The sequence below is a fragment of the Crocodylus siamensis genome, chromosome 4, assembly GCF_052110815.1.
Source record: "Crocodylus siamensis isolate JL-2025a chromosome 4, ASM5211081v1, whole genome shotgun sequence".
NCBI classification, from domain to species: Eukaryota; Metazoa; Chordata; order Crocodylia; family Crocodylidae; genus Crocodylus; species Crocodylus siamensis.
The window spans coordinates 207,694,586-207,710,991 of record NC_143398.1 but is presented as its reverse complement, the minus strand read 5'-3'; the positions used below and the strand labels follow the sequence as shown (position 1 = coordinate 207,710,991).

Genomic DNA, 16,406 nt, shown 5'->3' with positions numbered 1-16,406 from the left:
AATTCATTAAGCAGTCCTCCAGTTGAAATAATAGCTCATGCCTGGCTTAGAATAAGCTTCTTAAAGAAAGATCAAGATGCAAGAGGACACAACATCTTAGACACTTTTGGTCTGTAAATTTGCTTTTAGCTATTACTGGCTTTATAGCAATCACATTTCAAAACTGCTAACAGAGTTCTGATCCAATTCTCCTTCCCAGGGTAAGAACTAGAATAGCCTTCTAGACAAAAATGTACCACAAAGACAAACTGCTGTCTGCACATCGAACTGTGACACTTAATCCTCATTAACTGGACATTTTTACAGCACAATAAAAGGGTTTACCCATGGAAAGGAATGCTTAGAGTAGGGCAAGGATAAAGAAAAAGATCAAATCAAAGGGGTAAAGCTAGAAAAAGAAGATGCAATATAACAGCCAAAAAGACACAAGGCTAACTTGGCCAGAAACCCTATATTGGTCATAAAAAGACTAGAAACTAGAGGGATTTCATATGAACCAGATGATCTAAAGTTCAAATCAAATAAAGACTTAAAAAAAAAATCTAATGTAATCATTGTATGGCTAGATTTTGGAGAATTTGGAAAGCTAGAGGATCTCAAATATTAAACTGTTTAAGTCCAAACATTTTGGTAATTTTAGATACAGCTATAAGTATGCTCTACAACTCTTCTGTGTTTCAGTTTAGCATTAATTGAAAAAGAAATCATTGTTAACTGCAGTTCAAAAACTGTACATATCATATTTTGAACTAAACCTAAGATTTTTTCTGCTTTGAAAAACAAAGACTAATACTCTCTTCTGATAAGAATTTTGCTTTTGAAAGAACAGAAGCTGTAGGTGAGATATCCAGTTTCAACGCCTATTTAGGCTTATTACAAAAAGCAGTTCAAAAGGCACATACATATTCAATCGTCATGAGATTTACCAAGCTGTTTGGTACAACTATGATAAAATGTAGGTTAATTATAAGAAAAGCAGAAGTCAAGATACTACAAGAAGTTTTGACCATTGTATTACTACAGCAAAATGCTAGCATTCAAAATCAAAGCATTTTTTCCAAGCATTTCTACAACAATAGTAAAGAGTGCTGGAGCCAATCACTATAAATGGCAGTATGTATTGTAGTGCTGTTCTTCAAATCACCATGATTCATTAAAATTACTTAAAAGGATACTTCCTGAAATAACGCGCTGAACACAAATGTGAATGTGAATTGGTAGACCTCTGGCTAAGAGGTTCTTCCCCAATGTGTAGAGTCACAAGAAACAGTAGAGTAGAAATATGTTTTCTGACACTAGTGGTAAAACTTTCTCTCACATGCTCTGAACACCCTATAATGTGAAACGTGGCTACTGCACTACATTTCTCAACTAACAGCCGTTTTATGAAATTAGCCATATAAAAAGATATAATTTGAAGAATCTTATAAAATAGCACATATGCCACATGTACCCAGATGTGTCCTTTAATCCTGATTAGCCAATTTCCTGTTTTTCCTTGACAAACCATTACATTTTGATCAGCTTCATTACCTGCTATTTGTACTGAGCCATCTTCACCCAAAAGGATATTACCAGCTTTCAAATCCCTAGAATGCACAAATAAGTTTGGTTAGACCTTATGCAGAGGAACTATAATCACAGGCTATGAAATTTATTCCAAGATCATCACAAGATGGCCATTTTAAAATTGATAAGCTTCAGCCACTCAAAAAATGTTTGGTTCATGATCTATCACCATAAAGAAGCCAGTAAAGAAAAGCCATTGATATTTAACATTAAGGGGAGAGAGAAACAAGTGACAGAATTTAATTGGCATGTAATACTAAGTAAAGGGCAGAATTCAAAGGACACTGATGGCAACTTGAGATAAAATCATTTTTGATGTAAAAGAGCAGAACTCCATTGATATCAAGGGAGTTGGCCAGCTTATAATGGTTGGCCCTAATGGTTTCCATCCTAAAAACTGATGAAAACAGTAATTTTTTTTAAAGGAGAAGGGGGAAGGTGCTTCCATTATTTACCTCTAAAATGCTCCTTTTGATCAGTTTGTACAAGAAATAAATTCACCACAGATTGAAGAACAAAAGCTACTAATATTGTCTGGGTTTTTTGTTTGCTTTTTGTTTTGTTTTATAGTGTGCTGCATTGTTTTTTGTTTTCTTTTAATAAACAAACCTTAGGAACTCAATCCTGCAAAAACAAATACATGCTTAGCTTTAAAATTCAATGAATTTGGTTACATACATAATGTGATTATTTACTGCTTCAAGATAAGCACATGTCTAAGACTTCATTGGATTAGGACCCTCTTTAAAAATAGAAATTTATATTCCCATTTGGAAGGAAGTTCAACATGCATACTGTAAACATTAATTTCAATGAGTCAATCTTCCTAGGATTTACTGAGAAGAATTAACAATTGTTGCCATTGAAAACACTTTACTCAATGACATTTTCTGGCAAGGAAGCAGGTGGTTGTGGAAAGAAGAAAACAAGCCATTTTGGAAGTAGTATCTCTAATCAGCGTTCCTTTATAAACCATTTGAAGAAAAAAAACATAGAAAGCTTGCATTTCTCAACTCAATCTTACAATAAGACCTTTTCCAAATTTCTTCAGTCCCTGTAGAGTTGAGAAAACCTTTTTCTTCTTAACAAGACACATGAGACGCAGCAAACTTCCCTCAGCCTTAAAAGGTGCTTAATGAAGACTACAAATTATGGCAAATTTCTTGAAATTCAAGACTGGAAGTCAAGTCAGGAAACCCAACTTCTATTTTCTCATCCATCCCTTTTGAAGAAAGAAGAAAATATTTCCCAGTTTGCCTGAGAGGTGGTTAGTTTGTTAAAAATCATGTGAACACCGCACGTGCTACCCAGGACAAACAACCATTTACTGCATCCAGCTGAGCAGTACCCATTCTGGGACATTTATAATCATCTTTCTGTATAGCCAGCCTCACCTTAACAAAAAAATATTAGCAAGATTGCAATCTAGTGCTTCTGACAAAGACTCCAACCCACTGAAAGAAATGGAGCATCATGGAAGTAGTTATACCCTGACAGCATGGAAATGTCATGAGCTATCTTTACCATGGAAGCTCATGGGAGAAGAGAAAGGAGATACAGAAGGGCAAGGCTGAAGAACAGGCAATTACTAGGAGACATCAGCAACATGCATGGGCTCTTCAACTCACAATTATCAAGTAAAAGATTTTAGGACTGCTGTAAGCACTAACTAATTGTCACAATGGAATACATATTTACTTTCTTTTTATTGGCTATGTTGTATTTATATTGGTTATCCCATTCAGGACCTTACTGCACTGAAACTCCATACAAACAACAGATTATTCTTATCAAATTAAAATGTAAAGTTATAGATACACTCAAGGGCAGATCCAGAGGGGGTGCAGTGGTGTGCTTGAATCCCCCTTTCTGACCATGCAGCAGGAGCAGAAGCCAGGGACTTTAAATCCCCAAAGAAGGTATAAATCTCTCCCCACACACTCAGGAACACATCCCTTTTCCTCATCCCTACCTGCCACTGCTGCTATCCCTGCTATCCTAGGGGCAAGGGGACTGCTTGTCCTGCTCCAGCCTGCATGGAGGTTGGGCTCAGCCCAGAACATCGGCAAACAAGTGGGTAGGATCCTCCTCCCTGCCTTCCCCCCACCCTATTTCCTACCAGCCCAGGAGTAGGCAAGGAGAGAGTGTACACACCTACCTGCCACTTCTCTGGGCTAAGCCCAGCCCCTGCCAACCCGGCTGGAGCACTTCTAGAATTCCTGTTACCCTCAGGGCCAGTTGGGACAACAGCACTGGCAGGTGGGGAGTATGGGAAAAGGAAAGAAAATGTGCCTCTGAGCAAAGAGGTGGAAGGGTGCAATTCTTACCTTCTTCAGGGACCTAAAGTCTCTGACTACTATTCCCATCGTGCAGTCTGTCCACCCTGGGGGAGGGAGACTGGGAGCAAGGGGTACAGCCATCCTGGGAGTACCATATACACTCCACTGAACTGCACTGCAGGTATCCAATCTAGTTTTAGTTTTAAACTAGCCAGCTTCAATACCACTAGCAATACAGCCACAGCAACGTAAAGCACAGTTTGGGCTTGTTTACTGCAGTACAGACATACCCTTCATTTAAGCCAGGGGTGTCAAAAATATAGCTCATGGGCAAGATACGACCTACAAAAGTGGATCACCTAGTCTGCAGGGCTTTTACTGTGGGCACCAGCAACCAGGACTTGCTGCTACCACCACTGAAGCCCTGTCATTACAGCTGCTAGAGCTGTATCATCAGCATGGCCAGAACCCAGGGTTGAATGTGACCAAAATGGAATAGCTGTTTCAAGTTGCTGCTGGCAACTATGAAGCATTCCCCACCTGGGTGCTGGCACTCCAGCTCCAGCGGCCACTGCCACAACAATAGCAGTAACAACTGCAGAGAAAAGCCATAAAGGTTGGATTCAAGGGTGAGCTGTCTGACCCATGAGAAGCTCTGTGGCCAACCAGCTAATTTGCTCTAAGCAAAGATGCAAGTAATGCAGACAATGACAGTACACATAAATAATAAGTGGGCTCAGCAGCAGGCTGGCTACAAACAGCTGCGCCGGGCTCATCACCTCCAGGCCGGAAGCAGGGGAGAGTTGTAATGAGCACACACACCAACTTTATTTTGCTTGTAATCAGTAATTACTAAATCATTTCATATACTTATTAAAACCATCAAAATAAATTAATTTAGCCAGCCTACTGGTCAAACATAGAAGGTTCTAAATGCAATCTTAAAATACAGCGCACTGTACATGTGCTCCTACCTGTGAATTTGACCATTCCTGTGTAGATAATCTAAACCTTCCAAAACTTCTTTAAGAATTGTTGCTATTATTGGCTCTTCAAGTACACCATTCTTGTGTTCCCCTCTGTTGACAATATGCTTTATTATATCCAGCATCGAACCTAAATTGACAAATTCAGGTTTCCAGGAGAAAAAATAAAACTGTTTAATTTGAAGCAACCTTACCACATGAATTCTTAGATACACGCACATCTTCACATGTCTAAGGACCCTCAGAGCTAACCATCTGTTATAATGGTGTATGGTTAACTTGTTCTAAATAGAAAAGAAACATGGTAATACACCGATCAAAAGTATTATAAACACTCAATATTCTACTTGTAAACACAGCTTCTTGATCTACCAGTGTTATGTTTCCAGAGCACTCTAACTTAAAAGTACAAGCACTTTACAAGCTAGACTAGAACATACGTTTACAATTCAGAGCCCCAACCCTTGCATAAATCCTATGGAAGCCAGGTCCAGTTCCAGAAGCTGTGCCACAAAAATAAAAAGTACACTACATTATAATAACATGGAGCTTGATGTATAAGGTATTCTGCATGGGGAGGGTCTTTATTAATTATTTTCTCGTATTTCTGAATAGCAACATTTTTTTTTTAGCCAAGCATTTCCTAGCACTTGATGAGCTGAGTTAGAGGCTGCAAGTTTCCAATTTGTGTATATAAAGCAACACTGCATCTCTCTAGTCCTCTCTGTTTTAAGAGACCTCTTAACATTTATTTTCGGATTATGACAATGTAATAAGAATCGGCTGCCGATCAGAAACTGATGATGGCAACTAACAAGAAAAATGAAATGACCAAATTGATTTCCCCAACTACTAACATACACAACATTTACCTTTCCTCCTGCCCAACTGTCCAGAAAAGGACTAGACAGACAGACAGACAGACAGACAGACAGACATGGACAGCTCCTATTACAGGACTAATAAGCAGGAAATGGTACTAGCCCCTCTTCCTTAAGTAAAAGGATGGGAGGAACACAGTGAAACTACAGTGGGTCATCTACTCTTCTTATTTTAGAAAATGGTGCTTAAGAAAAAACAAAAGTCCAGCAGAACTGATTAGAGCCTGACACCAGTACAAACCTCTCCGTATGTCTTGCTGATGCCCATTTCTTAAAATAAAAAAGGCTACATGAAACATCCAGACTATGTCATTCAGCTAAGCCTGTAGGTTTCAGAGCACATCCTTTTTGTTTCATTTCAGAAGTTTGCATCCTTTTTTAATAAATTATTTTAAAAAGGATGTACAACAAAAAATGAGATTGTACACAGTTTTAAGAAACAAACTGAAGGGCAGGGCTGACCCCGGTGGGGGGCAGGGGGGGAAGAATTGGGGCAACTGCCCAGGGCCCCGCATTTTGGCGGGCCCTGCAGAGCTGGGTGGAGCAGTGGCACAGAGCGGTAGCTCTGCGTCCAGCTGCTCATTACTCCCCCTCCCACACTGGTGCTGACACTGTCACCACTACAGCAGAAACTTCTTCAGGCCCATGGGATCAGAATGGGGGTTGATTTGCCCCGGACCCCGCACCCTACTCGGGTCAGCTCTGCTGAAGGGCAATCAGCAACTTACCTCCACTCAATAACTTCATAACTAGCCAAAGTTCATCCTTCACCACAAAAGATGTATAATAGGTTACTACATTGGGATGACTGCATTGACTCATCGCTTGAATTTCTTTCTGTAAGGAATATGAACACACATTGCATAGTAGTCTTACCAAACAATTCTGTTTTGTTACATGCTTCATTCATTTGTTATTTTTAAAAGTGAGCTATCAGAACAATATGTTAAGGATGCATAGGAAACAGCATACTAGAGCTGTTTATAGGTGTATACATATACAGTACAAGACAAAATATATTAGTATGGGAAATATTAACGAGACTCACTGGAAAGACAGAAGCATAATTCTATCAGTATTCTTCTGAGAACAAGGAAGAATGAAAGCCATCAGTTCAGAGGAGTAATAATCAAGAGTCTCCAAGTACCGAAGGTTGGAGGAGAGGAAGGATAAGAAAATCATGATACAGCATGGAAATTGGTGGAGTTAAAGAACAAATGTTGTCGTGGAATAAACCAATACCACCCCTGGCTTTTCTTCAAAAGCACTTTACAGCTGGAAATACCAAGGCAACATATGCAAAGAAACACCAACATTGATTATTCTTTGGATGGACAGGCAGAGTAACAAGGACAGATGGACAGGGAGAGGACATCTGGAGTTCAAAATTAAGTGGAACAAAGCACAAGAGGAAGGAGCATGCTCACAGGTACAGGAACAAAAAAACATGACGGTCCTGAGTGGAGGAGTATGCTGCCATGACTACACCACAGGACTAACAACTATAGTCCTATAGTGTACTAACCAAGCCACACCATCCTCAGCCAGTCACTAGTAGACATGTGGAGGAATTAAAAAAAAAAAAAGACATAATCTATTTATATATCTGTCAAAGGCTTAACTCTTTACTTTGCATATTAGAACATTTCATTGTTTGTTTATTTGTTTAAGAGATGTACATATTGGATTTACCCATGTCCTTCAAAATGGGAAAGAAGCAAAGTGTCTACCTTACAGCAGCTGCTTTAGTCAGCTTCTTGTAAAAGGAGAAAGAGAAAACTGCTTTGATCATTTATTCCTGTTAGTTATTCCTATCATATTTAACTGTAGGTCATGATAAGGGTGAGATTTATGACAGAATAGGTTTTTTTCTAGCAAGTTATTAAGCAAAGGTTCTAGACAAGTGGTTCTTAACCTTTACAGTCTCTGGTCACCCCTCAGAAAATGCCATCTCTTAGCTTTCACTTTTTTCATTACTACAGAAAAAATACACAGCAATTCTTCTCCGGCAAAGAATAAGAAAAACCACAATAGGTCAAAATATTTTTGACACTAGATCCTATTTGAAATCTCTAGTCTTACCTTGTGAATTATGTATAGGTGTTTGTACACCTGACAGTGTTAATATTGTATGGCACCCCACAGCCGCCTGGTTGAGAATTACTGCCCAAGTTACAATAATTAGAAAGACTTTAAAAGAAAGGCTTCTAAAATGCACTCCATAGGGTATTTAAAAAGGGAAGCAAGCTCTAATTTTTATCTAATAATTTAGTTAAAGGGCTCACATTAAGCAGCCCTATTTCAGATTGCATAAGCACCTCCCCCCGGTCACAGAATTTGGTAGACATAAAAGCCACCTTAAAAAGTAATTAATTTTTTTTCTATTTTGAATGAACCATGGGGTGAACATCCCTCAGTTCTGCTCCATACAATAAAATGGACTACTTCAGTGCTGCCAGTACCACTCTTTTGCTTGCCCTATTGTAAAAGAATGAATCTACACCCAAGGTTTGTTTTGTTTTGACACTTAGATTTTCAGTATTTTTACTGCAGCTCAGATTTTTATTGAAATAGATTCCAAGGTATTTAAGTGAGGACACCAGCTCCAATTTATTTCTCTACAAAACCCATGCCAATTTCCTCCTTTGATTCCCAAAGACCAGTACCTTGGAGGTAGCAGTGTTGATCCAAGCTTTTTGAGACGCAATGGGCGCATCTACATGAGATGCTTTGAGCACAGTAGGCTAATTCTACTGCGCATTAGTACAGCAGGCAAAACCCATGCTAGTGCACTAATGTGCAATAGATTTAGTCTACTACACATAAACATCACAAAATACTGTTTGTTTGCGCTAACGCACAGTAGCACTGATTACAGCTCATTTAGTACATTACAGGTACTAAACTTAATGTAACATAATTATGGCACATTAATGAACATGTAGATATGTCCACTATCTCTGAAAAGCATCTTATAACTCTTGAAGACCTATCTGGAATTGTAACATTAATAGCATGTCACCTGCATAAAGCACAACAGGGACAAGATTATTCAATGTCATGGGTGCACAGAATTGATTCCCTATTGGCACAGGTTTTATATCATTCAGGAATAGATTAAAAAGTAGCAGATGAAGCAAGTATACTTTTCATACCCGTGTTTTAGTTGGAAAACTACTGGACAGGCACCCCGGATCCCATAAAGCACTGTAGATGCTGTAAGTCCTGAAGGAGCTCAGATTGGAAACTGATGAACTCCTAACTGTAGTATGCAACCTATTGCTAAAAACAAGCTTGGTACCTGAGGACTGGAGGGTTGCCAATAAGACTCCCATATTTTAAAAAGGCTCTAGAGGGGCAATAGGAAACTCTAGGCCAGTGAGCTTAACTTCTCTTCCTGGAAAACTAGTATAAACAATTTTTTAAAAAATGCTCAGTATATAGATTAACATAACTTAGTGGGGACAAATCAACACAGATCTGTCAAAGGGAAATCATGCCTCACCAACCTACTAGTTTTTAGAGGGTGTCAGTAAGCAGGTAGATTGGGGCGATCCAGTTGACATAGCATACTTGGACTTCCTAAAAGCCTTTGACAAGGTCCCCCCACCAGAGGCTCTTAAAGTCAAGTAGTCATGGGATTACAGGGAACATCTACTTGTACATTAGAAAGTGGCTCCAAGATAGAAAGCAAGAGTATAAATCATCAGTTTTCAGAATGGAAAGAACTAAACAGGCAACAGGATCCCCTAAGGATTTGTTTTGGGACCAGTGTTGTTTAGTGTATTTATAAATTATCTGGAAAAGGTAGAGAGAGTGGGGTGGCCAAATTTGCTGACCACACAAAATTATTCAAAGTGGTAAAGACCATGGCAGACTGTCAGGAACTACAGAGGATCAGGCACAATTGCACAAATGGGCAACTAAATGGCAGATGCAATTCAATGCAGAGAAGAATAAAGTGATGCACATGGACAAAAATAACCCAAAGTACACCTATATCACATCAGCTGTTACCAAACAGGAACGAGATCTGGGAGTCATTGTGGACAGTTTATTGAAAACATCAGCTCAGTGCTCAGCAGCCATCAAAAAGGCAAAAAAAAGTTAGGGATTATTAAGGCAATTGTAAACAAACCAGAAAGTATCGTCACGTCCCTTTACAAAATCATGGTGCATCTACACCTTGAATACTGTGCCCATTTCTGGTCCCCACACTTCAAAAAGGACATAGAAGAACTAGCGAACACCCAGAGAAGGGCAACAAGAATTATTACTGGTATGGAGAGGCTTCAATATGAGGAGAGATTAAAAGAGAGTAGGCCTATTCAGTTTAGAAGAGACTTAAGGAGGGACAAGACAAGGATTTACAAAATCTAAATGGTAGAGAGATAAATAGGGATTTATTTGTTCTCTCAGTTCAAGAATGAGGGGGGGGTCACAAACTGAAACTAGTAAGTACTAAGTTTAATATTAGCAAAAAGAAATCCTCTTTCGCACAGCGTGTAATTAAAGCTCATTGCTGCAAGATGTTGTGGAAGATGACAATTTAGCCAGATTAAAAAAGGGACTGGACAAATCTTGAAAGAAAGGGGCATCAGTAGCTATTGGGTATAGGAGTTAGGGATACAGCTTCTGAATCAGAACTTCCTAGACTTTAAATGCTGGAGGTTGAAAATAAGAGAGAAACAGTGGAAAAAACCCTGGGCATGACCAGTTTGTTCTCCATTTCAGTATCCAGGCTCTGCCACTGTGCAATACAGGATACCAAGGCAAAATGGACCTATGATCTTGCCCAGTAAAAGGCAATTCTTATATTCTTATTTGAATAAGAAGCAATGATTAACTGTAGCAGAATTTATCCATTGATGTCTCTGCCAATTTCATCCATAATTTTTAATTGGTCTATGGAGTCAAAAGTTCCCTTTAGAACAATGAAGGCTACATGTAAAAGGTTTGGTCTTTTTACATATTTGGATATCAAATAATGCAACTGAGTGGTCTACAAAAGAATAGCCTTCTCCAAAATCAGCTTGCTCTTTTTTCTAGAACGTTATTTTCAGAAATCCATGGTTGTAGATAAGACTAAATGTCTCCCAAATATTTTGGCTAGAACAGACATAAGGTTAATAGGACAAAATGCTGCAAGATCTCGCTTATCACCATTTTTTTAAGATTGGGACTAATATTATTTTCATTCTAATACTTAGGATAAATGCTTCTAAAATAATTATGTTAAATGCTTTTGTCAAAATTGGATACCCCAAGATTACTGGGGGAAGAAAAATCAAGGTCAGCAGCCTTCTCACTGCTCAGCAGAGATAGATATGATCTTACCTGAGATTCAGAGGTGAGGTAATGGTCTACCTGTGATTTAACAGATAGTTTCCTTCAGCAAGCAGCTATTATTTTCCTTACCAGGTACGAGTAGATTAAACATGTTTTCATGAAACAAAACTTGTGTTTCTTCAGGAATATGTGCATCAGGGATTCAGCTAAAAATGTTAGTCTCTTTGGCTATAATCTGCCAAAAGCATTAATTATTTTTATAGCCCTGCAGCTACCAGTTCCTTCCACATCATCCTTTGATACTGTTTCTTCCATTAGATTTTTTTTAAATTTCTTTTAATCTTCTTGATTTGTTGGAAGCTGGCGCAATCATTTATAGACTTCTATTCCTCCATGGCTTCTCCATCACAGTCCTTAGCTTTACAGCAGTCCTAATCATTGTTATAGCCACTGACACCTAATCCTTACAAAGATAAGTCTTTGTAAAATCATTTTCCAGCAGCTGGACAACCATTAAGTAGCTGCTCCTTGGGAGTCTTTTTCTTTGAGTATTCAAGGTGAGGGGCTTAAGAAAGTATCTTTAGCTAGAGCAGGGGTGTAGGTTGTAGCCGTGTTGGTCTAAGGACACAGGCGGACAAGGTTCTTTGCGTGAATCTAATATCTTTTATTAGACCAACTTAAATAGTTGGAAAATAATTATCATTAAGCAAGCTTTCGGGTTCAAAAACGCTTCATCAGGCTAAGGAAGTTTCAGCAGTTGGTGTGTGCTCTTCCTGGATGGAATGAAAAGTAAAGCAGCAAGTGGCTGGGTTGGTCTGCATACAAGACAGGTAGTCAGTGAAGATGTAGATTGAGGAGTCAATGGGTGAGAGACAGGCTGGGACGGGGGGAAGAGAGAGAAGGGGAATGAATAGTGGAGAGATACCTGGGGAGTCAGATGTCAGGCAGGTTATAGTGTGTCATAAATCCAATGTCTATATTTAATCCATGATTTTTAGTATCCAGGAGGTAGATGAAGTGGAGTTCATAGGCTCATGTCTGGGAAGTGTTTTGTAAGTTTCCTCTGAGGATCAGAACTGAGAGACTGGAGAGAGAGTGGTTTTCTTGTGAGGTTTTTGAAGCTGACGAAAGGTTTTTGAACCCAAAAGCTTGCTTAATAATAATTATTTTCCAACTATTTAAGTTGGTCTAATTAAAGATATCAGATTCATGCAAAGAACCTTGTCTCCCTTTAGCTAGAGTAACACATTTCTCTCTTAACTCTTCATTCCATTTAATTTTCATTTTATTAACCAATTTTACATGGGGAAGGGGGGCTAGCTGCACAGTAGATGAAAAAGACTCCACATGAAATTCTAATGAAATTTTTAGAGACATGGGGAAGTGGTCACACTCTATGCACTGCAGAATTACAAATTATTTCTAATTATGCCACATATGTGGTTCTATTAGTATATAGTCTATCAGCTTTCTTTGTTAGTTCTAACAAACATGAATGCCCCAAGTATATCCTTTCCAGTTAGTCCATAAAGCATTCCAAAATTCTCTTCTGCAATCGATTTCAAAATTTTCTTAATTTAAATGTCTCATCACAAAGTTGCTGAGGGAATTCCCCATATTTCATTTTCATCATCACAGATATCAGTGCAACCAAATCTAGCATTAAAATCACCTGCTATTTATTATTTCCAACTCTGCCTATTTATCTGGGATCAACTCCAGGGTATTATGTAACAATTCAAATTTCAAGACTGCAACCGTTCTTGATGTAAATGGTGGGAAATAAACATTAGCAAGTCATTAAAAGAATTAAAGGAGTGATACCATGAAGTTTAATAAAACTGCTAGTAGGTATTTAGACTCCAATTTGATTTCTAATCCCTCAGTCAGACTCCTAATTGAAATGAGAGTAACCAGGTCTCCCTGCCATCACCCTTTACTTAGACCCTTCCAGGCATTTTTATAAAAATGAAACAAGTCCAGGAATGCACACCACCTTCCCATACGTCTCTTGTAAAATCACAATAGCAAAATCATTAATAAAACTTGTCCACGATGGATCAAGTTGTTTGTCAATCCAGCTATGTTCCACACCAATCTCATCCAAAGATCAAACAATTCGCTTCTCCTTAGAATCTAGTCAATCTCAAGTCCACAAATACAAGATTAAGATAATCATTGGTAGGAACCGAGTTCTTCAATTGTTTATCATATTCCGTACTTTGCAGAGGAAGACCATCTTTAATTTCCATCCTGCTAAGAGGACAGTTGACTGCCCCTTTTATCACCAGATACCTAACATATAGGCTCCTAAAACTAACTCTCAGTGGGATATCTAGCTGATATTCTTATTGATTATAGCCTTGATATATAAACTGTTTTCCAATAGCTTAAGAAAAATGTCTTTTCGTTAAAAATCATAGTATTCTCTGTTTCACACTAAAAAGATTCTCTCGAGTGGATAAAAAATAAATAATAAAATACTTTTGCTGTCTTAATTTTTTGTTTCTGTTTCTAATGGAACTAAGCTAAATCAAAATTGGGAAGGAATTTTGTCAGAAACTGACTGTCAGTTCATCAGCTGTATCAGTTTTCAAGAACTGATAAAATCCTTACTATTCAGAGTTTGGTTTGGTTGTTTTTTTTGGTTGTTTTTATTAGACCCATTCTTTGAAATGTCTTCGTCAATTTTATTATCGTTTAATAAATTAACCTGTGCTTCTAGGTTTGATTTTAAAACCACAGATTAATTTTCTGAGTACTGTTAATACATTGAGAAATAAAACATTTCTTTCTTCATTTTCTTTAAGCAGCATAGTAACAGCTGAAGATATGAGAGACACCTTGGGGTTTTTATTATCTGAGGCATCCTTGTTGACTTCATTTTTCCCCACTGTACAGCTGATTCACATAACCCGGTCCTGTCTCCTGGGAGGACTGAGCCAGGCAGTGAAGTAAAACCCCTTCCCACTCAAAGTATAATCAAGAGTAAGGGATAATTATGAATTTGGTAAATCTATATTAAAAAATTTCCTTCTTCTAGAGTACCTATAACTGGTGGTGGAGTAAGAAGTAGGTTGTCTTCTTCACCTGTCTTTTCTTTCAACAGTTCTCTTTCACTAAACTGTATCAGTGAACTATTTGTGAGGATGTTACTGGGTTAAAAGTAGTTCTTTTTAGGCCTTTTTTGAACAACCAGCCTTGTAATTTTCAGTAATGTAGATAGACCTTTAGTTCCTGATAGCAAAGGTATGAAGACAAGGGGTTATCCTATTGTGGGGGGAACTAATGATCATATCTAAAAATGCCACAGTTCTGTTATAAATCCATTACTCAGACCTAGGAATTCCTTCCCTAAAGCATAGGCAGGCTAATTGAAAGGACCAGCTATTGCACTTAAAAATGGACCAAGTTAAAGTAATAATTCAGCCATCCAAAAGGCCAGCACTCTCCAGTTTCCACCTCTAGGACAGCAGCAGCTTATAAGGCTCCAGCTGACCCAGGTGAAGATGACTCCCCTAACATGGGTGTAGGCAACCTTTTCCAGCTGAGGGCTAGAGTCCACCCTAGGTCAGAGCCTGGTAGGTGGGTGGGCACAAGAACCCTGTCACCACTGCAGCTCGTCTCCCCAATGCCACAAGGAGAATGCCTGCAGAAGGCACCCCCTATTGCCAAATGCTGCCGAAGCCCCATGACCATATGCTAGAGGCAAAGGTTTTAGAAACAGGGCAGATCTGGCCCAAGCTGCAGAGTCCTGCTCTAACCGTCCCCTAGGAGGCTCCCTGTCACAGACTGTAGATTTGAAGCAACCTGGTCCCAGGAGTGTTGGAGGAGTGGAAGGGACAAGTTGGGCTGCAAAGCACAGCTCCATCTGTGTGTCAGCCTGCCCGCCCACTCTCAGCACAGTGGATTGATGGGGGTAGAAGGGGACAGCCATGGCAGCAGTCAGAGGATCAACTGTAAAAGTAGCTGGGATATGTGCAGGGTGCCAGACAGGGTAAGAGTGCATTTATTTTCTCTTTCAGAAATAATTTAGTGTGACACAACCCACCCTTTGGGAATCACCGGCTTATTGTACCAGAGTCAGCTTAGAAGTCATTTGAAGCCATTTGACCATATTTTTAAAAAAGATTTTACAGAGGCCAATTACCTACAACACCTACCCACAATCCAGCACTCTAGATCTTACTTATGTGTGTACTCTATAATCAGTCAACTTAATTGCTGCAAGTAATATTTCAGAATCAGCTAATCATTCCCCCATCTCATACGCACACAATTTTTTTTCCATCCAAGATCAGTGTTGGCCACTTAATGCACCTATGAAAACTGATCCCCTTACTGAGTCTGTGCTGATTATGAGGATGAACTTCTCATACTGATATTTATTAGTTAAAAGCTGTATTCAAGACAAACAGCAGTAGACAATGCTGGTAAAGATCTGTATTTGTAGTTTGTAAAATCAGGCTGCTTTTTTAAAAAAAATAAAAAGCAAATGAACAAAAAGAACAAAATTGTTTGTTTTCAAGTATAATGTACTATTACAAAGAAAGGATACACTATAAAGCAGAAGTATTTATTTCTTGTGAGCTACCCAGCAGAAAAATTGTTCTATAGCATCTTTCATTATCTTTGGAAAAAATTTCCCCTCAGATGCTGTATACCATTATCAAAAGGCTTCACTACAAAAAAATCAAGTGTCCAAACAGATTGCTTTCACAGACTTTTGGAAAATGTATTCTAAATGCTACAGTTACAGGTAAATGGTGATTGCATAGGTTACATAAAATATTTTTTAAGGATGAAATTATGTTTCTTTGTATGCATGACTGCAGTAGACCATCTCTATTTTGCAACAATGAAATGTAAGTAGAGGGAGAGTAAACATAAATCATCAAGGTCCTTTGGCTCTTCATGTGTTTGATTACAGACTCAAAAAAGAATGTAAATATGTACTCAGTCAGAAAAATCAACACAGGAGGGCAATGAATAAAAGCCAAGTAGTGACAGGCATTGGGAGGGAAAGGCTTTCTATTTCAATTAAAACAAAGTAGCAGGAAGATTTTTTTTCAAGAACAATGCACAAACAGCATAACTGGAACTTAATGTATTAAAATGATGGCATTGCCAGTAATATCCAGGGTCTGAGGAAGGCAGAGGATACAGCAAAGTTGCCTCTTTTGGCAGACAGACAAGAAATCTTAACAGTGATAGTTTAGTGAATCTCTCAAAACTCCTGCAAAAAATTGTCTTTTATGAACATATAAGACAAGGTTAGGGGAGGGCAATGACAACTAATTTTTTTTTAAACTTATTACTATTATTATGTACTCTGAATGGTCTCTGACCTCAGTCTAAGGGAGAGACTGTTGTTATTTCAAAATAATACAGTTTGGCTTTAA

The 16,406-nt window shown here is 38.5% G+C and overlaps 1 protein-coding gene across 4 annotated transcripts in view; it reads right to left on the bottom strand.

The window, feature by feature from the left end:
- The window catches only part of STK39 (serine/threonine kinase 39), a 211,941-nt gene that overhangs the window by 150,707 nt on the left and 44,828 nt on the right, over positions 1-16,406 (bottom strand). For all 4 annotated transcript variants that reach the window (XM_090045551.1, XM_090045548.1, XM_090045549.1 and 1 more), the window contains 3 exons: positions 6,444-6,552; positions 4,823-4,964; positions 1,534-1,589 (listed from right to left, as the gene is read on the bottom strand). In XM_090045551.1, the coding sequence (XP_089901677.1) occupies positions 1,534-1,589; positions 4,823-4,964; positions 6,444-6,552 (307 nt within the window). The remainder of the gene's footprint in view (positions 1-1,533; positions 1,590-4,822; positions 4,965-6,443; positions 6,553-16,406) is intronic.